Below are 26,016 nucleotides of genomic sequence, written 5' to 3'. Positions count from 1 at the left end.
AAAGTGCAGGCCCCAAAACTTCAAAGGACCAAAACTATTACTCAAGACAGACCTTTCAGATAACATCAGTGGGCCAGTCTCACAGATACTTATTTGCAATGCTTAAAATTAAAAAAAGGAAAAATTACAGTAGTGATATAGTTCAGAAAATAAGTGAGTCTGTGGGCAGAGGGTACAACTTGTCAGTAACTATAAAAGATGCTGCACAAACACCCTCACTTCCTTTCTTCTACTGCTGTTTCTCAGCTCTTCCAGCAGGTGTCACTATAATCACAGAACAAACATTCCACAGCTTGGTATGTTACCTTTATTTTTCTAGCATAATAATTTAAAGTATTTACACACTGCACACTCACTGTTTTACACAGATACTTATTCATATACCAATGAACCACATCTAAAGACTCGACACACTGAAGGATTTCCAAGCATAGAAAGGGGACAAAAAATGTTATGAGTCTTTTAAAGACAGCCATGTTGAGCATCTGTGAAAACCAGTGTTTCCCTCCAAGTTTGAGGCTCCCCAGACCTTGGAACAGCTGCAGCCTATCCTTGTGTTGGTGACCCAAAACTCTTCTGGTTATGGAGGATTTCAAGAACCAACATGTGCAAGTAGCATTTTCTCTAGAAATCCTAGAAAAGAAACAGGAGAAAGTAAAGCTGGCCCTTCTTTAGAGAAAAACCTGCAATTCTGAAACAATTATCTGTGAGGACTGTAAATGTTGTACAGGGACACTGGTTATTAAGAAAAACTAGCTAACCACACTGGTACTAGTCCTAGATTTGTAGGATGCTTTTAAGCATCCTTTCCAGTTAAGTGATATGGCAAATTGGCTCGATTTTCTTTTCCCAACTACTACTAGAGGTGGTTGTTTTGCTTTCCCTACAAATGACAAAGGTATATTAATCATACACACTCCAAACCAAGATACTATAGACATTTCTACTTTACTTGTATACTATTTGCACAAACATAGTGGTTAGAAGTACCCTATTTTCTCTCCTTTCTTCTACTCAATCCCAAAACAAAATTACTAAGTAGCTATAGTGTCTGAACCTGCCTGGCACATGGTTCCATAGGGGACCAAAAGCAGCCACGGCTCAGAGCTGATGGTAGTAGGCAGGTCCCTAATCCAGTTTTTATAAAGGAATGGCAGGTTGAGTTTTAACTCTCTGGTGTTGAATATTATTAAGCAGGATGTCTTCATTATTTTCCCAGACTGGCCAGATTAGTCCCTCATATGCCAGAAAGTAGAGAGGTGTGCCAGCTCTGGGCGAACCCAGTTCCATGCTGTGACTGGTGGTACATCAGCTCATGGAAGAGCAGAGCATCACAGAATGCCGTCCTCTTTCCCTGCCGGTCTGGGCCCCTGGCAGTGCTCGGCAATGGCCAGCTGAAATTACTAGGTCTAATGTTTGTTAATTCTTGTTTACATTAATGTAAACTTAGGGTGAAGTGCAAGTTCTTGGAGCCACATATTTCGGATGGAGCTATGTAAGCCTACCTATCGTGTTTACTTGCTCAGCGACTGACGGCCTGTTCTCATTTTGCAGAGGGTGCCAACAATGGACTTGAAGGGGTAAGGTATGTGTTTTACTTTATGGGGATTTTACCAAGTTACATGAGCAACTGACTAGATAGTATTTGCCTACAGTTAAGAGGGAGAACATCTGATCAAAAAGAGCCCACCTAGGTTAGCACCGTGAGCCGCATGCGGGTCGGGCCGAGAGGCCGTCACTGACCCTGGTCCATCCCATCGTGCACAGACTCGTCGGAAGGTGAGCGTGGTGCAGAGGGCAAGGAGGAGTGGAAACCTTTGTGGTGGGATCTGGGCCTCAGCAAAGAATCTTAACGGTGCCGAGCGCCTGGGCTCACTGGGGGTGGAGACAAGGAGCCGTATGCTTCTGGGCCCAGAGAGCCGAGGAGGAAGGCCAAGAACACGGCCTTGCACAAATCAGAGAACAGCAAGGCACCATCATTAAATTTATGTTTTTGCATTTTGTTTGTTCGATGCAAAATAGTTAAAAGAGGAAAAAAACACAACAGTTTAGACAGGGACATGGGAAGAAAAAGACTGAGAGCTACGGGAGTCTATCAAAATGCCTGGTATTTATCTATGAAATTGCCATCACTAGCCCCTTCTGACCTATAAAAACAGCAGTTTCATATAGTTCAACTTACTATACCAGAAGTGCTCAGATACAACCACCATGGTTTAATGAGGGTCCACTCGCCCACCCTCTGGGAAGGGACAGCTGTTCGGGAGGGTGAGGCTTCCTCGACACCAGCATTCACAGAGCCACAGCACCTGTGACGTGCAAGGCGTTACGATCCTTCCAACGCGCGCGAGGAGGCTCCCGCAGGAAGCTGGTGGGCCCCACGCCATGGGCATCAGTAGCGGTGGGCCATGAGGGACAGCCAGGGACAGCCACAGACATCATCACTGGTCATATTCAAAGGGCCGCTGAGTATGGTGTGTGTATATGTACTATACATACTAACCAGGTACACACATAAATATTTAATATATAAAAAATAAAGTGCTTTCTAACAGGTCCCCAGCCAGGGACATTATAAAACATTTCACAAAACTGCAAAATAAAATCGATACAATCAAAGAACACTACATCCAACATACTAAAAACAGTCAAACACAATATGTACAATCTGGTGGGTGTCCCCGGACAAACATCCTGTCATATACATGGTATATACATATATACTCTTTTACTCAATATATTATGACAATATATATTTTTAAATTTTGTTATAGACAAAGGAAAATAAAAGACAACCCCTACAAAAACACAATAAGGATCAAGCACGTGAGTCCTAGACTGAGCGCCGAAGGGCCGCCTCCGCCGGGCGCCCCCCGACCACTGCTCGGGAAAATGTGCCAGCGCTCCTTCCTCGGGTGCAGCGCCCCCACGTCCTCCAAGGCACTGTGGGCTGCCGCGGTGAAGTTGGCGTCACCAGTGGTGAGCAGGTCAAAGACACAGGACTGGAAGTAGATGTCCTTCACTGGCATCTTCTCGTGGCACTGAGCATTGGCAGTCTCCAGGGTGTAGCCGGGCCAGGCCTGTGCGAGGGAGGAGTGAGGCAGGGTGTGCCCCAGGATGGCAGACACCTGGCCCTGCCCATCATCGATGCGCTCGCTCAGGGGACAGCCGTTCACACACAGCTGCAGGTCCTGGCTCTCCTCGTAGGACATGGCCAGGTCTTCGGGCATGCGGATGGCGAGGGTCAGGTAGCGCCCCAGCTGCCGCACAAACACCGTGGTCCCGATGTAGCGGGCGTGCATCTCCACATAGCGGCCACTCTCCCTTTCCACGATACGCAGGCTCTTGGTGTCGCCATCCCCACCGCTGGTGCTGCCGTCCACAAAGGCAGCCGGCAGGTCATCTGTCACAGCTTGGTACACTTTCTGATCGGTACACTCCCGGTGGGCTTTGAAGATGATCGTGATCTGTGGGAAGGAGCGTGTACAGTTTAACACAGGGGAGGGAAGCATACACCGAGAGCTTTCCTCCATCCTGGAGCTGACCAGCTGGAGAAAGACCCTCTGAACTCAGCCCCCTTGCCCCGCTTCACAAGTGAATGGCGCTGGCATGAGTGATGCGCATCAGGAAGAAATTGTCTCTGCTGAGAGAGAACAGGGTTGCTGTTGGGGTGGAGACAGTTTTATTGATCACTTATATCTTTTCCCTTTCCAAAAACAGATGAGCAGTGAGTGGTATGGCTGAGAAAAAATATTCCTTTCTAAGTTATGCAGAAATTTTAAGGGGTTTAATTAACAGTATACTTGCCACAACTTTGGTTCCTAAAAAGTTTCTTCATTGGACTGTAAAGTATCCCATGACGAATCACTACCAACTCACTCATACACACTGAAGGGACGCAGCGGAGCTGAGCAGGGGCCGTCCCAGCAGCAGCGACCAGTCATGTGCCCCAGGAAGACTTCTCTAAGTCTCCTCATCAAGTGCTTCACATGACTGGCTAATCCCTGTGACAGGGAAATCACTTGGCAAACATGCTCCCAAGCACTGGCAGGGAGTGAGTACCCTAAACCTAGTTACAACAAATGTTTTCCCCAAACAGCACATGGCCCTTCAGCTTCTCAGAATTTTTTCCCTCAGACAATTCATGGAGAAAAAACTACTAATACAAAAGCTTTCCTTTAGTGAACCCACTTTCTTTTCTTAATGAGAACAATTGTATTTTTTAAAAAAACTGAACCTCTGAGCACCTTGGCCCCCAGCACACTCAACGTCTCTGGTGCAGGTGGCGGAAGGAAGAGGACTATGAACAGACAGGGCCTCCTGGGTCACACAAGGTGGGAAAACTGTCCCGAAGGAAAAAGACTACATTTGAGATTTGTGTTATTGTCAGTAACTGAGGTAACAGCTTATTTTTCTTTCTTTTTGGAGGAAAAAAAAAAGGTATCAGGTGACTTCAGTCAAGGAGGAAGGTAGACAGGCCAAACACTCTACAAATTACTCTGGATGGAGGAAACCACCTCCTGCAAGGGAACTAATCAAAACAATAGACCCTTGTTAAAAAGGCCAGAAAATGCCCTGGCCCCCTCCCCACCCTCCCTCTCTCTACAAGTCCTCACCACCACCCTCAAGTTTATGTCTGAAGTTTTTTCCTCAACTCGGCCAGCATTTGCTCACACTATTTAATTCCACATGTTCCCCTTGGTGTTACTTGACTGGAATTTTCCAGCCATTTCATTTTACTTCAGCCAGTTGTAAAGCCAGATCTGAACCAGCTGCACTGCAGCAACTGGTTAAATTCATATCCGTTGTTTGCAGCTGCAACTAGAGGCCAGACAATGTACTATGAAAATGCTTGGATTTCTCCCTCCTAATTACCCTGAGCCACAATTTAATTTCACTACCAGCCTTCTCGCATTTCAACACCTTCTTAACAACCCAAAGGAGGTGTACCAGAGATGATCTCAGGAAATTTGTTGTGCATGCAACCATAGGACCTTCCAGGGTGAAGGGGACTTTGAGCTAGATAGCTAATGGGACTATAAAATAGATTTATTTGGTGGCTCTAAAGACAGTTTGACAAGTTTTTTTTTTTAAAGGCAAGCTAGGATCCCTTGGAGGTGAAAAGATTAATTCAAATAAATTCTGCACCTGAAAGAGTTGAAAGTTAATACAAATGGCTAAAATAAGAGTCAGTAATAGACTTCATATAATCACTATCTTCATTTTCAACTAGAACATTCCCAAAGATTCAATGAACTCTTCTGCAACAGCTAAGTAATTTGTCTTTCTAATCTAGCAAACCTCAAATTTAAACCGACTTGGCATTATTTGCAAGAATTAAGTACCTTTTGTTCACCTTAGAAAAAAGAAAGAGGAATTAGTTTTGCTGGGACAACAAAGAGGAGAGATCCAATTCCACCGAGGTTTCCAGGAAGGCACGCGTGGGTCGTACTGGGATGAGTGGGATCGTCCCACATGTCTTACCAAGTCTCTGCTGTTTTCAACCCAGGACTCATTTCAAACCCTCACACATTACTGTCCCTGCTCTGCTGTGACACACCTTGAGAAGATTAAGTACAATTCAAAGCTTAACCTCTGCACTAGTATGTACACTTACAAAGTATTCCAGTTTACCTAACAGATTTTTATCTGTCCAATTTCCTGGGAGTGATTTTCTCTGTGAGATAATGACGCTGATATTTCTCTCGTTTCACTTTGGGGTGAGGTAATTCTCACAGAGCCTATGTACAGAATTAGCCCATGAATCAAAATGCTGAGGGTGATGAATCGATCTCAAGGCATGAGAGGGGCTTCCTGAGCTATCCTCTGTAGTTTAAGTATGGACCTAGAGATACCATCAGTGTAAATGTAGAAAACACTAGGTAACAGTTTCACATGACTTAAGTTTTGTAATGTAATTTCATTCCTCATATAATTACAACACAAACTCTCGAACAGCAAGCACTCAGCCGTAAAGGGCCAGAAATGCCATTTCAGATCGTCTCCCTCTTCAGAAAAACAATATTTATTCATTCTTAATAATTCTTATCTTTAAAACATTCAAAATTTAATCAGAATTCTTGGGAATTTCAAATGTTCTGTATTTCCAACTGGCAGCTATCAGACCTTTGTAAAACCAGAATATTCAAAATTATACTCCAAAGCTCTCAAACACCAGCCAGGCTGCTTGCTTTCCTCCCTCTATGAACAGATCCATATGCTGTAATAACTCAATTTGGCACATCTGTTCTGTGCCACACCATTTATTATTGATGGGTGGCATTTCTGTGCATTTAAAACATCAATGGCTTTTGTTAAACCTCCCCCACCCAGTCCCTCTCAAACCCCACCTCAGACAAACTACTCCAGTTCTCCTCATTCATTTTTAATGTTCACTCCCTGAGATCTTTACCACCCACAAGGTCTATTAGGAAGAAAGATAGCAGCTACAAATCAACCTTTCCACACATGAAAGCAATAAGGGCTTAAGGTTTGCTGTGAAATATCAAAATTTAGAGACATCTGCCTCTCCTTTCCACCAGGAAAAATAAAAAAGAAAATACATTAAAAGAAAATGAGGGAGCTGACAAAAAGGAAAACCCAGGCACCGTCTCGCTAAGATCCAGACGTATCTTCCCCAAGCTCAGCAGCCTTCTGAAGTGCTGTGCACAGGTTTTCAAACAGCAGGACTCCCCAAAGGCTGTGCACTGAACTATCTGTGCTTATTGCATTTTGGAAGAAACATTCACCAGTGGTTAATCAGGCCGGGGTTTGGCACTGCAAGTGCAGGACCTCACTGGAACCCTCAAATACCAGAGCTGGACTTTTAGATCAAGGAATGACTCCTCTTGGATGAATGGGCCAGTGAACTAAAGAGAAATCGTCTTGGAACATGGGGAAACAATGTTGATGTGTACCTTGTTAAAATTCTGCTTGTGATAAAGGAACCTAAATGAATTTTATTTTATATAGTTAGTATGTCCACTTCACCAGATCCTGAGTACATTACAGGTTGAAAAAATAGGTGACTAAGGGAAGATACGAGGCCACCTGCTCACAGCCCCTTTCCGCTCACACAGGTAAGCGGAGTGAGCAGAACAGAGACCATTCCAACAAGAGCACACACTTCCAAGAAATGCGCATGCTCCACCTCCTAAACACCTAGTCCTGACTCCTGAAGTCAAAGCCTAGAAAACCTGGAAGCACCAAAAAAGGAAGTAGAGGCCAAGGGAAGTAGAGGCCTTTGAAAGCTCCTCCAGTCCAGTGTTTTCTCTGGTCCCCTCAAGCCCCCACAAGCACCACTGCCTGAGGGAGACAGGAAGCTGAAGCTGGGCTGGGCTGAGCCACCCATCTAGGCTGGGAGGCAGGTGCCTGCCCTTTGATTACAAAAGATGGGAGAACTCTGTGTCTCTCCCATTTTTAGGAGCAGGGTGGAAAAACAGCATATTCATCTAGAATACACCTTTCTGTTTGAATAATTTCAAACAAAACCAAGGAGAGTATATGTACCATATTTAATTAAAAATGTTGGGTTGGTTAGTAACTGATATCACTGATAATTTTCCTTAAAATTAAAGAAAAAACATCTGCTAGGAAGGTGTTAAGTCCATGAACTGAAATGCACATTTACAATCACTACTCAGCCTATATATCAACTATGCACTACAAGAAGACTGAATGTAAGACCTACAAACGTGTATTTTGTTAAATAATTTTACTGGACTAGGAGAATATACTAACAGGAAGACAGTACATGTGTTTAAGAGGAGGGTGGTAGACTAAAAATCTTACCCTAGACTCCTTTTAGGGCTTGAATGAAACTAAGAATCTGCTACCTTCAAAAGAGAGATCAAAACAGGTTTCTCTCCCCTCATAGTCTCTTTCCACAGCTCTCTCCTCTAGGAACACTTGCAGGAATCCAGAGAAATGGAATGGATCAGCCTTATTTATTCTTCAGTGTTGCCCCAGGTAATACATGCAGGAACAAGGGCTGCCTTGATGATGGAGGGGTTCTTGGCAGCAGATGGAGAAAGAAGAAACCAAACCAGAGGGAAGGACGCCCACGCTGAGGCTGCTGGGGTGGTCCAGGGAGAAGCACTCTTGGGCTCAGAGGCTGGGAAGAGCTTGCCAGAGTGAAAGGAAAGCAAGTCCAGGGATGACACATGAAAGGGTCAGGCACAAAAATGCCGACTTCCAAAGGGTAGTTTCTGTACACTAGAACAAGGAAGGCTGGAATATGAATAGGCTCAGAGGCAGGGCAATTGGCCAGCTTCCTTGTACAGACCAGAGCAAGGCTATGCTGAGCGTGAGGAAGAAAGGCCTCTAGTCCTTAAAGTCTTAGCCATGCAGAGACCTCCACAGGGGACTACTTGTTTGTCTGTCCTGTTCAGACTCTGCATTACAAGGAGCCCAGCAAATGTAGGACCTCACTACCTTCTGGATGTGAAAGTTAGGCATGTGTGGGCAGTGTTACAGGCCCAGGCTGCCACTGGGTTTCAGACCAGAGGCTAAAAATATTTTGAAAGGGGAGAGCCAGGGCCCGAGGCATAACTGTAGGGGTAGGAATCTGCCCTAGCAGGTCTGGCTCTCGCCTGCAGGGCTCTCACTCCTCATGGGGTATGTGGGCAGGGCCCCAGATCCCAGGCCCCAGCGGGTCCCTGGGCAAATGTTCTGGGCTTAGGTTCAGCACAGCTGTTTCCCAAACCAGGAGGATTAGGAAATCACAGCCTCTTTGATCATTTTTCAGTTTTGGGAGGTGATTAAAAAAGTAAAAGGGCTTGAAGGTCTTCATAATACACTCACACTCTGTCACTTCTAGGTTCCAGCTCCCAGGGCTATTAAAAAAAAGCCCACTCAGGAACAAGGTGGCCAGAGGTCGTGACCATATATTTCAAGAAGCCAGTTAACTGGAATGCTACACAAACAATACCCTTCTGTCTTCATATTCCTGAGGTAAAGAGGGGAAGACACATGACATAAGTGCACGCGTGCACATATACATGTGCGCACTCACACACATCCTGAAGTGGAAAGATTAACCGTGACCCTGTTTCAGGGTTTATGAAAGTTAGTGTTCAAATGCTGTCCTATCAGTTCTACCACAGTATATACATCCTGTGTGCCAACACCGAAAGAACCCAGCAGAATTAGCCAAACGTTCTTTTGACTTCATGTCTTAAAATAACCAGCTCACTAGGACATAAAAAACTCCTCTGTCCACAACCAGTTCCACCTGAAGTCCTTCCGAGACCCAACAGCCCCGTGTTTTCATGGTAAGGCTGTCCGGTTCAATTCTGTACCTTAGACGTGTTGCTCTTCCTGTTAGTTACCACTTACAAGTCGAGCAGTTTAAGTCCTTAAGTTACCTCACCCACACCACCACCACATTCCGAAGAGTGGAAGAGCCAGTTCTGCGGCAGTCAAAACAAACAGCCGAGGCTGGGGCGGCATGCTTCCCGGTCCCCGTCCCCGTCCCCGCGGCAGGTGACCACGCTGTGTCCGCACCGCACGCTTGGCTCGCGTTAACTGAGGCCAGCGAAAAGGACAACCATCCAATGTTTCCTTCTCGCCCCTTCCTCTCAAGATGTTGACTCGAAGAGAATATAACAGGGCAGAGAGAGACATTTGGAAGTGTGACAGGAAAACAAGTTCTGACTCTCGGCTGTGTATCAGACTTGGCCGGGTGCCTCTGGTTGGAACTACGGAGGAGCGTGGGTTGTTCAAGCTGCAGAAGCCCACGGCACTGAGCGGAGCCTGCCTAGCCCCGCAGGCAGGTGTTGGGTTAACTTCACCTACAAAAGGGGGATTCTGAAGGTCCTCTCCTCCTTCCAACAACCTTTCAAAAGTGGCAGGCAGGGTTCTGGACCCTAATAGGTTGTAGGGGTGTGAGGAAATGTGGGTAAACATGAGTGGCTACTTTGACTTAGCAGGATGGAAAGAGAGGCTGTCAAATTCCAGGAGTAAAAAAAGTGACCCATCACAAGTGACCAAGGTGGAGGAGTGTGCTCTGGGTATAGCAACCCACCTCTCTGGCCCTTCTTGACACCTGCAACAACTTGCTAAGTAGCTTGTGGAACCAGCTTATGAATGCAGGCCACCAATGTTCAAAAAAAAAAAAAAACAAAACCCTGCAAATGGCTGGTTTTACACACAAAGTCCACAATTCTCCACCAACTGCTGCACATTTTAGTTATGTGTTATGTGCTTAGACTGAGGCAGAGAATGCATTGATCTCTGCACTTCCCCTACACAGGAGGTCCTATTTCATGCTTGCTGGCTGAAATGCAGAACTAAATTAATTATGCATTTTATCAGAGAAATGATTATACTGAGCAGGGAGCTACAACAGCAAACTTCTTTCCCATCTGTTCCCCAATATACCTCAACTAGTCTCATAACTTTTTTGGGTCATTTCTGCAAAACAAGGAGGACCATGACAAAGAGCAAATCTTAAAAGAAATGATAAGAATTATCTGTCATAACAAAACAAAGAGCAATCTCAGATTTTAAAGCTGTTTCTGAGCAGTTGTGCTCTCTGGAAGGAAACGCCATGTGTCCTCTCTGAAAATGCTGCATGCCAGAATAGCGTTCATATATCTAAAACACAACCCTGCCTATGGGAGGGTGCAGCATCTTTCTTAGTCCACAGTGTAGCTCACATTGTGTCTGTAAAGATCCAAACAACAAAATGGGTTACAAGAACTTGGCTACAGTCCTGGCTCCTCTTGACCAGTGATTAGAGCATCCACCTGAGACCCAAAGCGTTGTGGATTTGATTCCTAGTCAAGGGCACATACCTCGGTTGCAGGTCTGATCCCCACCTATGTTTGGGGTTCATATGGGAGACAACCAGTTGATGTGTCTCTCTCACATCTCTCTCTCTCTCTCACTTTTACTCTCTCTAAAAATCAATGGAAAAAATATCCTATCCTCAGATGAGGATTAACAAAACAGAAACAACTTTGCCACAAAAACAATAAAAAGCCTTAGGAGGCCTGGGGTCAAGAGAGAACAGATTTCCAAACCCTGATCCAGAGTTATGCTTAAAATTACAGAGGAAAGACTTGGCAATGCAGGCACATCTCTCTGATTTTGTGACCATCAGAATGATCCACAACAATGGCTTACATGCCCATTATTGTTGTGGAACAACAGCTACATGCTGAGAGGCAACAGAAAGAAAGAGACCCAACGCATGATCTAGGACCCTACAAGAAAATAAGGGAACGCTGTGGGTTGACAGTGTGAGGAAGACGGCAAGCAAGAATGAATCAAATGAACTAAGTCTTCCTTCTTCATCTGTTATCAACCAGTGGAAGTTTTCACAATTTCTAGAAAGAGCTAAAGAATTAGGAATAATTAGTAACTTTTAAATATATATAGAGAAACCTGACGGGTAGGGCCTCTTCCCATGCTTTGCACAGCTGAATGCTAATGTCCATGGCGGGAGTAAGAACTAGAGTGTCCACTTACCTGGCCAACAATCATCTGGCTTGGTCAAGCACAAAAAACACCTCTTTTCAAATGTAAACTGCCTGAAGGTAAACCACCTTCTCTCACTAAAAGATGAAGTGCAGAAAAATCTGTAGCAGAATATCTATAAAAGGACTTGCTGTCATCCCCAGTTTACCTTCCAACTTGTAATTTTATTTTACTGAATTAGGAGGATGAGATAAGAAAGCTACAGAGATAGAAAATGACATGATTACATTAAAAGTAAAAATTAAGCAAAGATATCCAAATTACTTGTAAAAAATAATTTTAAAAAGTACTGCCATTGTTCAGATGTGCAATAAATGCATTCCTGAAATTTTTTGGAAAAGGAATAATTTTAAATACACTCAGGACTGGTGATTTTAATACTATATTAGGAATATTGCATAGCTGCAAAGTGCAGAATCCTTTCGTAAAATAATTTATATCAAAATCACTTTCTGTAATCACAGCATATACAAATCTTTACTGAGTCCACTTAAATAGAGACAGAGAAGTCAGTCCATAGGAGTTGAGACTGAGGAGCTGGCAAAGAGAAAGTGGAAGAGGAGGTACAGAAGTCAAGCACTGCCACAGATGATCTGTTTGTTTATTTGTGAGGCCTGGGAGAGCTACTGACTTGTGTTCTCTCTGGAGCCTAGTGTGAGCTACTCTTCTCCCCAAACAAAAACTGCTTTTCTTTCCCAGGTAGCCAACCCTGCCAGTTCTAAGTCTGTCCTCTCCTCTCCCCCAGTGCCTGCAGGTCTGAAGCACCTCTCGCAGCCAGAGGGAAGATGGCCCAGAGCTGATGTGAATCTCAGCCCAGGTATGTAGCTGTGCCAGATACTCCTGCAGCCTCAGGGGTGGAGAGATGAAAAACCAGCCCTGGCCTTGGAACTCACTACCTGGCAAGGTGGCCAACCACACAGACTGCTCCAGAGAGGGAGCCTAACAGGCTGGCAGAGGGCATAACAAAAACCTGGAAGCCCCAAGAAAGCACACCTGTGCTCACCATAACAGATGGGGAGATGGGGCCACTGTCCAGCACTGCGGGCCTAGCTGTCCTGAACTCACTGCCTACGTGTGGAAAAAGAAAAAGGCTTAGCTAATAAATGGTCCCTGGATGAATTCATTTTTCTTTCATTTTGTTGTTTAGATTCCCCACCCCTTAGTTTTATTATTTTTGTGATGAGGGAAAGGTGGATGGTTAGGGTCAGGTAGTGCTCACAAACATCAGCTTGAAGATGGCTTGCTCAGGAAGCCAGGTTCCTAGGACAAGGAGTTGGTTTAGGGACCTCACTGTCCAAACACCCAGGTCTAGTGCTAGTCAGTGCTGAAGGCAGGGAAAGAAACAGATGCTTCCATACGATTTCAGTATCACAGCTGGCCAGCCTCGTCAATACCATTGGTCAGTCTTTAAAGCTAGCAACACTGAGCACATGGTTCGTTACAAATGCTTGACCATGAGGGGGGGACAGTATTTGCAATGTGCAGTGCTAGGTTATCCATGCTGGTCTCGGTATGTGCCTAAGGTTTCAGTGAAACTGAGACTGCACAGACATCAAGGGGGAAAAAAAAAACCATCTTTTTTAAACTTATTTCATAAGTACGTTTTGCCTCATATTGTTTTTATGTTTATTACCATTATTTTTTCATTGTTTAGACTTTTTTACAGGTTTTACTTTGGCACTGGGTAGGTAAAAGAAAATTTACTACAAGATTTTAGGCCTTTTCTTGGTTTCATCAGCACAGGTCATACCAGCATTGAGACAGACCTTCAACAGTAACCTTCCAGATGCTTCTGGGAGCTTTGGCGAGTTACAACAAGAAGGAAAAAACCAACTACTAGAGGTCGTGAAGCCATTGAGTAATTTGTTGCTGAACAGCATGGTCACCAGATGTGGGGAAATACTTTCCAATAGTGCAATTAAAGACCAAGCATTCTCACCATCAGCTTGAATTTATGTCAGAAGACAAGACCCCTTTTTAGAATGGGTAAAACCTTTGATCCTTAAACTGCAAGAGAAAACAAAGATGTACCTTTTATTTATTTATTTGCAAAAAACTATGATAGATCAACCACAACTGAACTGGAATGATCTAAATAAAGTACTTCAGTGTCAATTATTCCATGGAACCAACGTGTTCCCGTACACACAGCACTTATTCATCTCGATATAGTATTGTCTGAAGGCTGTCTCTCAAAGTCCTCAACTATTTGCACAATCAATGATGATTTTCTCCATTCCCAATGAAACTGCCTTCTCGAATTCCCAGTGTTATGTTTTCCCAAACACTACTCTCAGGTTCTGTGACCTGACTCTGCTGCATTGATGGATTTTTGGTCATGACTTGTCTTAAAACTTCATAATTATATAACTTTACATCATAACATAATATACATATTTTAATATAGAGGTAGAAAAATTACTTTCATGCTTATAAAAGCCAGAGAAAGAAAGTTTATTCAAGATGTAGAATTTAGAAAGGCCAGCTTGGGCTTGTACTAGGACTAAAGTGTAAAGATGTTTGAGTTCCCCTAAGATGTCTACACCACTCTTAATAGTCTTCTTTGTTCAGAGCAATGACTTCTAATCTTAGATTTGTGACACCCCTGGGTGCCTCCAGATATCTCCGGAGGTGTTGTAAAACTCCCTCCACGAAATGCCAAGTCAAATAATTTAAATTCACTTTAAAAATGTGCCACACATGTTTGGAGGCAAGGGAGGGTGTCTTTGAATCAAAAGAAGAGTCATAAGTATTACAAAAGCTTGATCCTTGTCAATTATATCTTAGTCTAAACCAACTGGTGAATAGATAAAACAAACAAAGGAAATTAAACATGAGATAGTCTACATATGTGATTTTATGGATGGGGAGATGGAAGGAGCTGGTTATTTGGGACACTATTATTGTGGAAAACCCTCTTGACTTCTTTATTTGCTAATGAATAAATTAGCCCTGACTGGCAATTGAAAACCCAGTTCACAACTCCTGCCCACCTACTTACACTAAGACAGCAATTTTCAACCACAAGAATTTTTAAAACATGCAATACCTGCCTATTTAGTCAGGGGCACTGACCTTAGACTGTCAAATTAAAAAATGACAATAGCCAACACAACAACAGAGATCGAGTATGAATGAAACAAAATTATACCTATTTTTTTGGTCAGATCAGCAAAAAATACACTATGATTTTTGGTGTGCTGCAGAATTTTAGTAATTAGTTTACGCATGCCATGAGATGAAAAACGTTGAAAATGGCTGCACTAAAGTATTGGTTCCTTAAAGTTGACTCAGAGGATTCAGTATTAGTTTCTTTAAAACCAACCGACTGACCAATCAACCAACCAACCAGAACCACAGACACTAGCAGCTAGGCAGGGTAAGTTTAACTTCATTTTCTCAGTTTTCTCCTTGGCTTCTCACTTAAATTGTTCACCTGAGGTTACTTGGGGTTATATATCACTGCTCTGCAATATCCAAGTCTAACTTCCATGGTCACCACAGGATAGTAACTGAAAGACTTTTAGGTCTGCCACTGGGAGGCTGGCTTATCGACATTACCTTTTACTATAGCTTCCCAGTTTCTAATAAAATATGTTTCCTGATGGGTTATTGCCCTCAAGCTTCTCAGCTTTCTTTATTCAGAATACCTACATTAGTCAAATCGAGTCATACACATATGCACTAAAAAAGACATCACTGAAAAAATCAGTTTTTCATGAAATAGGCCTGCCTTTTCCCAAGAGAACTCAATGTTACTGTTTACTTTTTATTTTTCATATAATTGCCTATTTAAATTTAGACCCACATTTTTCATAAGCCCTAGAATTCCAGCTAGAAATTCCTTACTAATTTTCATGTAATCCTGCATCCACCCTGTTAACACTGCTTGCCAAGAAGACCAAGCAAAGTTCCTTTTAAACTAGGTCTTTTGTATCACACTTTCAAAGTTGTCTGAAGAGTCAGACACCTGAAAGGTATCAGTAAGAAGAAAAAAGATATTCTTACCTTATTTGTAGCAGTAGCACTGGATCCAGGGACCACGGGCACATTCGTCACTTGAACCGAAAGGTAATTATTATCTATGAGTGGCCAGGCCCCTTCCACTTTGCACGTCTGGAAGTGATCCTTGAAAGTTCTAAGGTGAGGATCTCCGAACAAGCCACAAAAAAGGTAATTAGGAGGGTTCTGGTCCCCTCCCCTGTGTTCTCTGGCTCCTGCATGGCTGTGATAGTTACAAGGGTCATGGGTCACTTCTGGGTTGGTAGAGGATGTGGGTCCGTCCTTGGAACAGTTCCTCTGGCTCATGAGGTCACTGATACCCAATACAGCAGAATGGTATACCAGGTTGCCACGGCAGGCTTTTGAAGTTCGCTGGGTACAGCCAGCATAGGCACGCAGAGCCTTGCAAAACTCAGAGTCAAAGCCGTCAATGGCGGAATTCAGGTGTGAAGTCAGGGACACAAAGTCTGTGGTACATTTCTGGATTCGACACTGGGCTGGTTGTTGGCAGTCACCTATGGGAAAAGAAGATAAGACCACACATTTTTTTAAACACTTCATAACTTCCTGAGCTACATGAGAAAATAACATTCTCCTCTGGGGACTGTTTGTTCTATTTCATATACTCCTATTTTAAGACGGCCTTCAGAAATAGAATTGCATGGTGTTTCTGTCTCTCACAAATTAAGCCACTGGGAGAAAAGCTGCATGCACTTAATAAACTTAAAACTTTCAAGCATGGGCCATTGTAAATGAAAATGAGTCTAGTGAAGTGTTCTTAGGTTAACGTTACAAGGGAATCATAAATGGCATATTTTATCAACTTTGCTGTTGTTTATGGATTTTGAGAGATAGTCCTTTGCTCTAAGGCCAAGAAAAAGATGTGAACTGTTTCGAGCTTGAAAACTGCATAAGTAATTTGCTTTGGAGAACACTGTCTATGCACAAAACCACAATGAAAGCTTCCACAACTCAGGTAGGGGAAACCCCTAAATTATAGCATGATTGGTTAAAACACCTTTATCTGATTCTAGTACAGCTAACAGAGGAAGAACAAGAAAAAAAATCCAGACACTAAGTTATTCTGCATTTTCTGAACGATGTTTGTCAACAAACTGTATATAAACTGTCACTTCATCTCCTGGTTTTTGCAAAGTGTAAATGTTCTCTTAAAAAAATAGAGTGATACATTTGACCAAGCTTTGTAATCACTTCTCCCTTGACATCTATCACTCAGGGATCCCAGCTCCCAAACAGTTCACCAGAAGTACACTAAATCAAAAAGAACACTGAAATCACACTGCAGAAACAGATGATTCTCACTCTGTTTTTTCAGAATTTGCAGAGTATATATAAATGATTTTTACCTTAAATCAACAATTCATATAAACTTAATGACCGAAGCAATGTAGTGTAATGAAGTAATGGAAAACCAAGTATTACTGCCCTACTATTCAAAAAAGTCAATTTTTAAATGATGTTTGCCACTAGCTTCTCACATAAAAATTTATAAAACCTCTCAAAGCACAAAAAATCATAAGAATTGCCATGTCATGTGCAACAGTTTTTTAATTCTGTTCCAGAAAGTGGGGACACACTAGAATTACTGAAAAGAATAATCCTTTCTTTTATCATCTACCTCAAATTTTACAGACATGAACTGCAACATGTATTTGTGTTATACAGTCTTTATAGGTGTCTAAACTATGAAGACTCAATCTTTTCAAGTCTAATGTTCCTCATCTGAGAAATGAGGACGTTGTTCTAAACTAAACTTTGTGACCTTTTTCAGGCATCAAATATCTTATTCTAGGTGGGAGAAAACAGTCAGTAGAGTACTAGTAAATATGTAATTATTTGAAGATGTGAGCATAACAAACTTCAGGATAATATCAAGATTTAAGACTTTATCTGATAAAGATTTATTAAAAATGGTTTTCAAATAAAGATAATTTAAAAAGATATTTTAATCTTTTCAATAGTAAACTGCTTTTAAATCTAAATTAAATAGCCTGTAATCTCTGTTTTTGGCTTCAGCTAGGGAGGAAAGGGTAGGCGATGACCACTTCTCAAGATATCTCCCTAACCATTTTCTTACATTTCAAAGACCAAAAGGGGAAAAAATGTTGTAGTCTTCATTGGATATTCACTTTAACTTGAGTAAAAGGGAAGATCAAAATATTAATCACAAAAACATCTTGTGTTTAGCCTATTTCATGTTTGCTTATTACAAATTTAACAAAAGCAGCTCTGATATTTATAGAACTTCTTTCTCCAAAGCAGATTATCATTTTGAACTATTTTGACTCAAAAATGCAAAAACAAACAAACAAACAAAATTCAACCCCCCCCCCCCCCCCTAAACCATTTGGCAGATGGGAAAAATCAAGGCAAAGAGATTTTAAGGCCTAGTCCTGGCTGATCACACACAGCTGCATAAAGACCAGGAAGTGGTGCCTTTCCTCCAATCCTGTTTTCCTCCCTCCACACATCATGACCCCTAAATTCCTGACTCTCAAATGGTACTTGATATCTTAAAATAAATTAAAAAAAAAAAAAAGACTTAAGTAACTATTGTATCAATTTTTTCCCTTTTAAATCAGATTCATAGCAAGCAGAAAGCAAGAAAATAAAAACTGGGCCCAAATCACTCAGTAATGAACAGTCCTCAGACTACAAATAAATGACAGTACAAGAACTTTCCGCTAAACTTGCAGTGCCTACTTGTTCTTTTAATGGTCTATAAAATCTATCTAAGCATACATTTACTTATAATTATTTCAAATAGTCATAAAATATCAAAAGTAAGAACAGCATGGAAATGCAGATGCAATTGTTCAGAAGGGAAGAGAAGCAGAATTTATATTCCCTTTTCTGTTCCTTTCTCGTTCCTTATTCACAGCAGGTAGGTGCTGATTCCTTTAAGAAATTTCACATGAAACAGAACTCCTTGGGTTCTTTTGTTTGGATTGGTTTCTAACAGCCTTTTGGAGTAGAGATGGTGGGAGGGAAAGCAGCTAACTGAAGAGGGCATTTGGGTCAGCAGTTTCAGCCCCATCGCAGGCTCCTGTAGAATGACTAATTTGCAGCATACACCCAGAAATATCCAGGCTTCATGAATTTATAATGACAATGCACACTTTGCCTGTTACAGGCGGTAAAGTAAGCCTCCTGTCAAAATGCCAAGACAATGCGGAGCAGAAACAATCTCAAGGATGTAGCCAAGAAGGCCATGAAGTGTATGAGTAAGCAAGTAACTCCCATATTGAATCTCCAATCATGAACTGTAGAGGTTTAAGAGAGAAAGCAAAAAAAAAAAAAAAGCAAATAGAAGTACTCTTCATTTCTCAAGGGCAGAATTCAAAATCTGCAGTTACAGATCTCTGTTTTTTTTTAGCCAGATCATCTATGATAGGTGTGATAGTATCTTCATTCCAGTTAATGAAAAGTGCTAAGGGATTTTCAGGTCTAGAGCTTTCCTTAACAATTCATACAAAGACCTCGCCATTTAGGATAGTTTCTTCAATGCCAGGGCTGCACGTGTGAATTTGCAGCACAATCACCAGTTTGTAATAAAAGAAACAAGATATGCTGAGGCTGAATTAAGTGAAATATGGAGCCATATGGGGCGCTGAGGGGAATTATATGGATCCAGGCATAAAACATATGGTAGCCCATCTGCAAAGAGCACTTTGCTAGGCTCCCTGCTTCTGAGAAACACTCCCTGCATTTCAATAGCACTGCTCTTCAAAGAAATCTCTCAAAAGAAGCCCTCTTTTCTATAACCAGATTAATTGCTCCACTCCGACAAGCTGTCCACAGAAATCACTCACCACAGCAACTCTGGGCAGAATCTGATGGTGACTTTAGTGAGGGCATATTAACATGCTGAGGAGTTTCACATTCCAAGTTCTTGAACTAAAGCACCTGAATTTTCTAAACCTTTAAACCAACTTCTCAGTTCTTTCATGCGCCAGCAAAGAAATCTTCAAGGACCACATTCCAACCCTGTCATGGGACCCTGTAGCAACTAAGGGAAACAATATCCAAGGGGTCAAGAGGGACACAGTCCTGCCCAGCACTTCGACTTCCATTTCAAGAAACCTATGCTTGAACACTATGGACACATTTTTCACACAAAACACTCCTGAATATATCTTTCATGTCATAAAAAATCTCCCATGTAACTGTAAACAGATTGACATTACTTTCTAAGGTTCTAAAGTAACTAACTGAAAAGCCTTAATCATTTTAAAACTTGCCACTATACTCTTTAAGACTTCAGTTTGTTTTTTCAAATGACAGTGTTAAAACGCAGCTTTTATATCATAAAGCAAAGTTACACAAAGTAAATTAAGCCCGCTCCTCAAATGCCACATTTCCCCCCATTACTTAAAAGACCTCCAGGATTTCTAGCACTGGCTGGTATGACTTAATAAATAAAAACTACTCCCCGCATTTGGGTGGCATTAAAATTCAGGACTCTCCAGATCAGAGCACCATGACTGCTGTCATACAAATACAGGACAAAAAGATCTGGAAGAAAAATTTATCTAATGCTCTAGTTGTTCTCAAATAAAAGATAATTTATCTTTCCATTTGGCATTTTAAAAATTCTTTGTCTAGACAAACTCCTAGAGGTGGTCTTGTTTATAGAGCATCCTAGATATCCCCTCCCCCCAGCTTTATTGAGATAGTATAACTGATATTTAACCTTGTATTAATGAAAGGATTTAAAACAGAAAAACAGTGTCCCAAGGTAGAAGGTTCCTTTTCAGGCTTTCTTCGTTAAGAACAGATTCCTCACTGCTGCTTCCATAGGGGAAGCCCCGACCTCCAGAAAGCAGCGTATCTGTCAACCCCTCCTGGAACACGCGGCTAGTCACAAAGCACGAGCTTTTCCAAAGAGCTGAATTAAAAGCAGCTTTCTCAAATACTAAAGAAAGTCCTGTTTAAAGAAGTTTAAGTTACTTTGAAATTAACCTCCGAGTTTACAAACTCTGGTGAAAGTCTTTCCATCTGGTGCGATTCCTTCGCCTCGCCGCCACCCCCAACGCCAGAGCAGCAGTACAAGGCTCCTTGTCTCCCTCCGAGGAGGCGGCGGCAACCTGATCCCAGCCTGACTTTCAGTAAACACCAATGCAGAGAGCAATAAAGCATCCGGAACATTTGTCTCGGGCGCGCAGCCCGCCACCCCCGCCCCCTAAATCTTTGATAAGCGGCTGTTGGAGGGGAGATTTATCAACGGTCCGAGCCGAAGGCGGGGAAGGCCAGAGCGAGGGAGGGGAAGAGGCCTCCTCTGCTCCTGGGCGCGCCGCACGGGTGTTTCCCTGCCGCTGCGCCGCGAGCCAGGGCCAAGGTGCATGTCAGGGGCTCGCGAGGCCTTTCCTGTCGCGACACACAGCCCCTCCGCCACGACTAGCGCCTTCAGAACCTGGGGTGTTTGGGAACAAAGCACTTGGCCCTGGGGCAGTCTCCCTCGCGCACGCGCCCCGTACCTGCGTGGAGCAGCCCGAGGCTGAGCAGCAGCAGCAGCAACAGTGCCAGGGGAGGCGGGCAGAGCCGGGGGCGGCGGCGGCGCTGCTCAGCCCCGGAGACGGCGGCGGAGGCAGCGGCGCAGGAAGGTGCTGCTCTTAAGCCCATGCCCGTCCATGCAGGTCTCGTGGGCTTCGGCGAGGGCGGCGGCACAGGCGCCGTGGCGGGTCCGGAGCCGTGGCTGCGGCATGGGCCGGGGGACGCGCCTCGCTTCTTCTTCTTCCTCCTTCAGGCCCGCGTCGGGGACGGGCGGCCGCCACCGCCGCAGCAAGCAGCGCGCCGCGGGCGGAGCAAGTCGGCGGCGACGGCAACGGGGCGCAGCAGCATCGCAGCGGCCGGAGGGAGAGAGGGCGGGAGAGAAGACACAAAGACCATGAGCGAGTGCCGAATCCGGCCGCAAGCGCGCGGGCGCCCCGGCCCCGGCCAGCGTGGGCTTTGCGGGCGTGGAGCGAGGGCGTGGATCAACGGAGGCGCGCCCAGTCGAACCGAACAGCGGCCAGCCGCCCGGATACCTCTGCGCCGCGGCCCCCGGGTCAATCAATCTCAGCCTCTCACTGTCGCTCCGCCCGCCCTCCACCCACCAATCCACGTCGTTTCCACCCCCGCTTCGCCCCGCCCTCCCAACCCATTGGCTGCGAGCGCAAGTCCGCTGGACCCAGCCGGCGGCTAGCAGAGCCCAAAGCACCCGCCCTCCGCGCTTTCCACCTCCTCCTTCCTCCACCCGCCTCCTCCGGCCTCCTCCTGCCTCCTGCCAGTTCAGTGTAATTCGAGTTCCGTGTCCGCCTGCTGCGGGTCCTGTCGGCCTCGCCCGGGCCCAGCCTCTCTCTCGCTCTCTTCTTCTCTCTCATCCACCCTTTCCGCGATTTACTGTTTCCTCGAACCAAATAGAAACAGGCGACAGCCACTCTCTCTGGCCGCCCTTACAAAGGAACCGGCCTTTGACCTCTCCTTGAATTAATGTTATTGGATTCAACTTCCCTCCAAGTTTTTTCCTTCTTCTTTTTAATCACCCCACTATGTCTCTCCACTACCATCCAGCTCTTTGGAGGAAGCGGGCGCTTTTAGCCAGAGCCATGCGGCAAGTCCCTTCGCGGCTAATCACATCTGCAGAACCGCGTTTAGAACCTATTGCAGAGGTTTGGTAAAGTTAGCATCCAGCCGCTTTGGAAATCCGAATGTGACCCGCGGTTCCGAACGGGATCAGATGGGCTGGGGAGGTACCGCCAGCTCCCGGCGGAATTCGCAGGCAGCTGTGGGAGACTCCGGTGTTCTTGTTCCTTGGGCATTTCCCTTCCTGAAAGCAGCTGGGAGGGGTCTGAGAGTTGGAGAACTTCAACGTGTTCGGTTACAGTGTAATTAGATTAATGAGGATAGCTTTTAATGCAGTGTACAGTAATTATGCCATGATTTGTTGTTGCTCAGTGGTTTTTCCACAAATTTTCATAATCTAATAGATTAATTCAATGACAGGTCATAGTTCCTACTTCTGCGATTGGATGGGTTCAAAATGAGGGGAAAAACTGTCAGAAAAGAGGTTGATAATAGATTCCAATTTGTTATCAGTAGGTGTGAAGTGGTATCTAATCTTTAGAATGGCCTCAAAGGCTGGGAGCCACTTCCTACTGCCCTTGCCTTTGCCATTCCCCAAACAGTTCAAGGTTGCCATTTTAAATTCACTTACAGTACATTCAAATTGAAGTAGGTAACTCCACCCATTCATTACCTAGAACCCCCAGTTAGGAATTTCATATCAACTGACCAGGATAATTGAGGGCAAACCTATCACTCCAGCTTACTTATTAGACACATTATGAATTGTACAAACTATGAGATCCCTAATGAAGGATGCCTATCTTTTCATTGTAACTTTTCATTACTTATTATATACTATGACAACATAAGTGGTAAACACACCTTTCACTGTCCATGATATAATCCAAGCCTTGCACACATCCATAATATGATAAATAATAGCTTCAGCGTTGCCTGGAGAAATGACTTTTTGGGGTGAGTTATCTGATATGATTTTTAGATAATACTATGGGGTAAATACCAGTAGGCCAAAAGTTTAGTCTCTTGCCATTACTACATATTATCAATTAAATAAAATTAATGAAATATTGGTAAACGTCCTTTAAAAGCAATCTAATGTGAACAATGTTTTTCAAAGTATTTTGCTAACAAAGACTAAGTAAAATGTTTCCTTTTCTTTAAACCAAGATTTAATTCCACCGCTATGAAAGAAGCATCCCACTTAATTGAACATACTTCAAAACACACAACCAAGAGATAAGGATAAAATTCAGTTTAGTTTGTGTCTTTTCACCCGCGACTTTCTATGATTTTTCCCCCTTCCTCATCGCCTCCCCCCCTCCCCGCCCCCATCCAGTTCCTTAAGTACTTGGGTGCTCTCGATTTTCTTATCAATAGAGGGCGCCCTCCAGTCACTGCAAATGCTGGTGTGAAGTGGAACTGCTCTAGAGGAAATACTTCATTTCTTCTAAGGTGCTTTATTGCTCTTCTGTTGTAAAATTTGACAAGCTCAAGATTTATAAGCCTAACAATTCACTTTTTATTGCTGCATAAGTGTCCAGCCGGCTAGAGGAAAATGTTAATTTTCACAATTAAACCGCATGTTGGTTCCTATTTTCAAAACATTAGTTTAGTTGACACACTCGCTGGGTAAATTCAGCCTGCTAGCAAGATCCCGAAACCGCTTGGAAAGCGAGAGCGTGGTGAATGGTCGCTTATAGAGCATCCACTTCTCCAGCTCCAATGCTGCAAGTTAAGCAGGATTTTAAGACTCCACAAAGAAAATTCTGGGGAGGGAGCTGGGACACAAACAAATTGATGACTTATAAAAGTTTTACATTTTAATATGAAAAAATATCGTGACGTGACAGCTTGTACAACTCACAAATCCACCCTGCTTCTTGCTCTTGTAGTCTTTCTCCCTTCGTCTTTGTTTTCAAGAAGGAAAGATGAGGCCAGAACAGTACAATTAGGGGACTCAGCAAAGCAACGGTATGAACGTGTAAGTGGGTAGAAATAAAACACATGCCAGCAAAATGAGTAGATTCTAAACAAGATGCAGGTTATTTTTCCTGTACCCCCCACCCTCCCCCTTTAATATACTTCTATTTCCAGAATTCTGACACTAGGGTCTCTGCTTAACAGATCAACTGGGGCAGAAGAATCAGGACGCAGACCCAGGGTGTGCAACCCATTCTGCAGTAAGGGCTCCCCTGCCGCTCCCCAGAACGCAGTGTACGAAAAGCAGGGGCTGAAATAGCCCGGGAGTCAGACAGCCAGCAGCAAGCAGCTCGTGGATTGTACTTACATCATTCTTAACCCTTCCGCTCCTGGAGGGGGCAAGGCGGGATCAAGGGTCCGCCGAGCTCTGGAACACGCAGGACCTGAATGTGAGAGAAGAGCCCCAGAGCCCGGCGTAAGCGCTGCGCCCCCGGAAGAAGAGGGCCCCGGGCGTGCGTGAGGCTCATCACCCGAGCGTACACAACGGCCCTGGCGATCCCTGCGGGCTCCGCCGCGGCTCGCACTGCTCGAAGCGGCAGGTGCAAAAAGCATTTGGGAGCCGCTTGCCAGCGCGCGGAGGTAATGCGCTTCCTGTCCATTTATCTCAGGAAACCAGCGCTGCCTTCCCTTCGAAACAAAATTAACCTCTCATTAGCCAGCCACTCACTCCCGAAAAGGCCTTAAAAGCTTTACCAGCTCGCTAATGTATTTAGGCTTTTCTTCCAGGCAAACGCAACCACGGCCGTTGACTGTCATCAGTCCCTGGGGTTCCTCTGGGTTGCCCCCTGGAGCCAACCTCCAACCTCCCCGCAGCCTCGAGTCCGGGAAACTCTGGTCAACCCGGATCCCTGTGTGTAGTACTGGGCAGACCCTGAACGGACTTCATACCAGAAGCATCCAAAACAAGTTCCCGCTAATTCCACGCGCGCTCTTCATATCAAAACCTCAGCTCCCTTGTTCTCAAGGAGAGAAACTTCCATGGCTAGCTGTCCCCGAGTCGTGGCTGCTGACTGCTCTTAGGAGCGCCAGTCCTGTCCGCAGCGGGTGCGGGAAGCACTGATCAGGGGCATGGGGATAGTGTAAGCTAGAATCTAGCTGATTCCAGGAGTGGAGAATCAAATGTGGTTCTAGATCTGCAAGTGGCAAAGAGGGGCCTTTTTGAGCAGCTGGGGTTTTCTCACCCTGGTCCCCTGCCGTCCTGAGGCTGGCAGATTTATACCACACAGGTGGACGGAGACCTAAACAAAACAGTCCCGGCCGCTGCCTGCCGTTGCCCCCCTCCCCCCACGTCCCCCTGGCCCACCGCAAACTTCAACAAAATAAACAACTCACCACAGGCATTCCCTTGTCTGTAGCGCGACGCTTGCCAGCTGGGAAAATAAGCCGCAAGCCACGCGGCCGGGGCGTAGAGGGAGGGCAGCGCGGCGCCCGCCTCTCCGCTCCAGGTGGGGGCAGCGGTACTGGGGGCAGGAGGGAGGCTCCGCCTTGGGGGCTGCTCTCCCGGCTCCCCTACAAGGAGTGAGCGCCGAGCAAGAGTCTGCACCCTTCCAGCCAGCGCGAACTCTCTGACACCTAGGGGAGGGGACAGGGAAGCAAATCCCTCAATTCCATCCTTTCTCTCCCTTACAGTGTCAAATACCAGTCCTTGGAGCCTCCACCCTACCCCTCCCACACCACACCGCCCCCTGCCGGCTCTACCCGGATCTTTCCAGCTCCGGCTGAGGTGTGGCGAGTAACAGCGTCCCAGATCCCCAGCCTCCAGGTCCTGACTCAGGCCTCTCTCACCATCCCTTCACCTCACCAAACCCTGCACAAAGACGCCTTTCACGCTTCCAGCGCCACCCTCCGCGCCTCCCTCCAGACCAGCCCATTGCCTTTGCCCACTCGCGGCACCACCGATTCCCTGTGATCGTGCCAGCCTTCGCCGGGGCAAGAAGGCACCGGACGCACGCAGGCTGTTCCCAC

The 26,016-nt window shown here is 44.8% G+C and overlaps 1 protein-coding gene across 2 annotated transcripts; it reads right to left on the bottom strand.

Moving 5' to 3' along the window:
- Positions 1-2,005: 2,005 nt before the first annotated feature.
- RGMB (repulsive guidance molecule BMP co-receptor b) lies at positions 2,006-25,649 on the bottom strand. 2 transcript variants are annotated; one of them, XM_036280716.1, is made up of 5 exons: positions 25,384-25,558; positions 24,359-24,678; positions 20,982-21,244; positions 15,490-15,998; positions 2,006-3,467 (listed from the first exon to the last, which is right to left on the bottom strand). In XM_036280716.1, exons 1-5 carry the CDS (start codon positions 25,390-25,392, stop codon positions 2,799-2,801), a joined length of 1,770 nt encoding a protein of 589 aa, XP_036136609.1. In that variant the 5' UTR covers positions 25,393-25,558; the 3' UTR covers positions 2,006-2,798. The 2 variants fall into 2 exon arrangements, with proteins under 2 accessions (XP_036136609.1, XP_036136610.1); XM_036280717.1 differs by having other exon boundaries at positions 2,502-3,467; positions 24,359-24,434; positions 25,384-25,649.
- Positions 25,650-26,016: the final 367 nt, after the last annotated feature.

The sequence above is a fragment of the Molossus molossus genome, unplaced genomic scaffold (genome assembly GCF_014108415.1).
Source record: "Molossus molossus isolate mMolMol1 unplaced genomic scaffold, mMolMol1.p scaffold_m16_p_3, whole genome shotgun sequence".
In the NCBI taxonomy this organism is placed as follows: domain Eukaryota; kingdom Metazoa; phylum Chordata; class Mammalia; order Chiroptera; family Molossidae; genus Molossus; species Molossus molossus.
The sequence above is the reverse complement of the archived record's forward strand: the minus strand, read 5'-3'. Positions and strand labels throughout refer to the sequence as shown.

Bases quoted from the DNA above. Each gene is read 5' to 3' on its own strand.
- RGMB (XM_036280716.1), bottom strand. The intron at 21,245-24,358 runs GTAAGTACAATC...GCGGGCCTGAAG, and splicing joins GCGGAAGGGTTAAGAATGAT to GAGGAAGAAGAAGAAGCGAG. The intron at 15,999-20,981 runs GTACGGGGCGCG...CTTTTCCCATAG, and splicing joins CCTCGGGCTGCTCCACGCAG to GTGACTGCCAACAACCAGCC.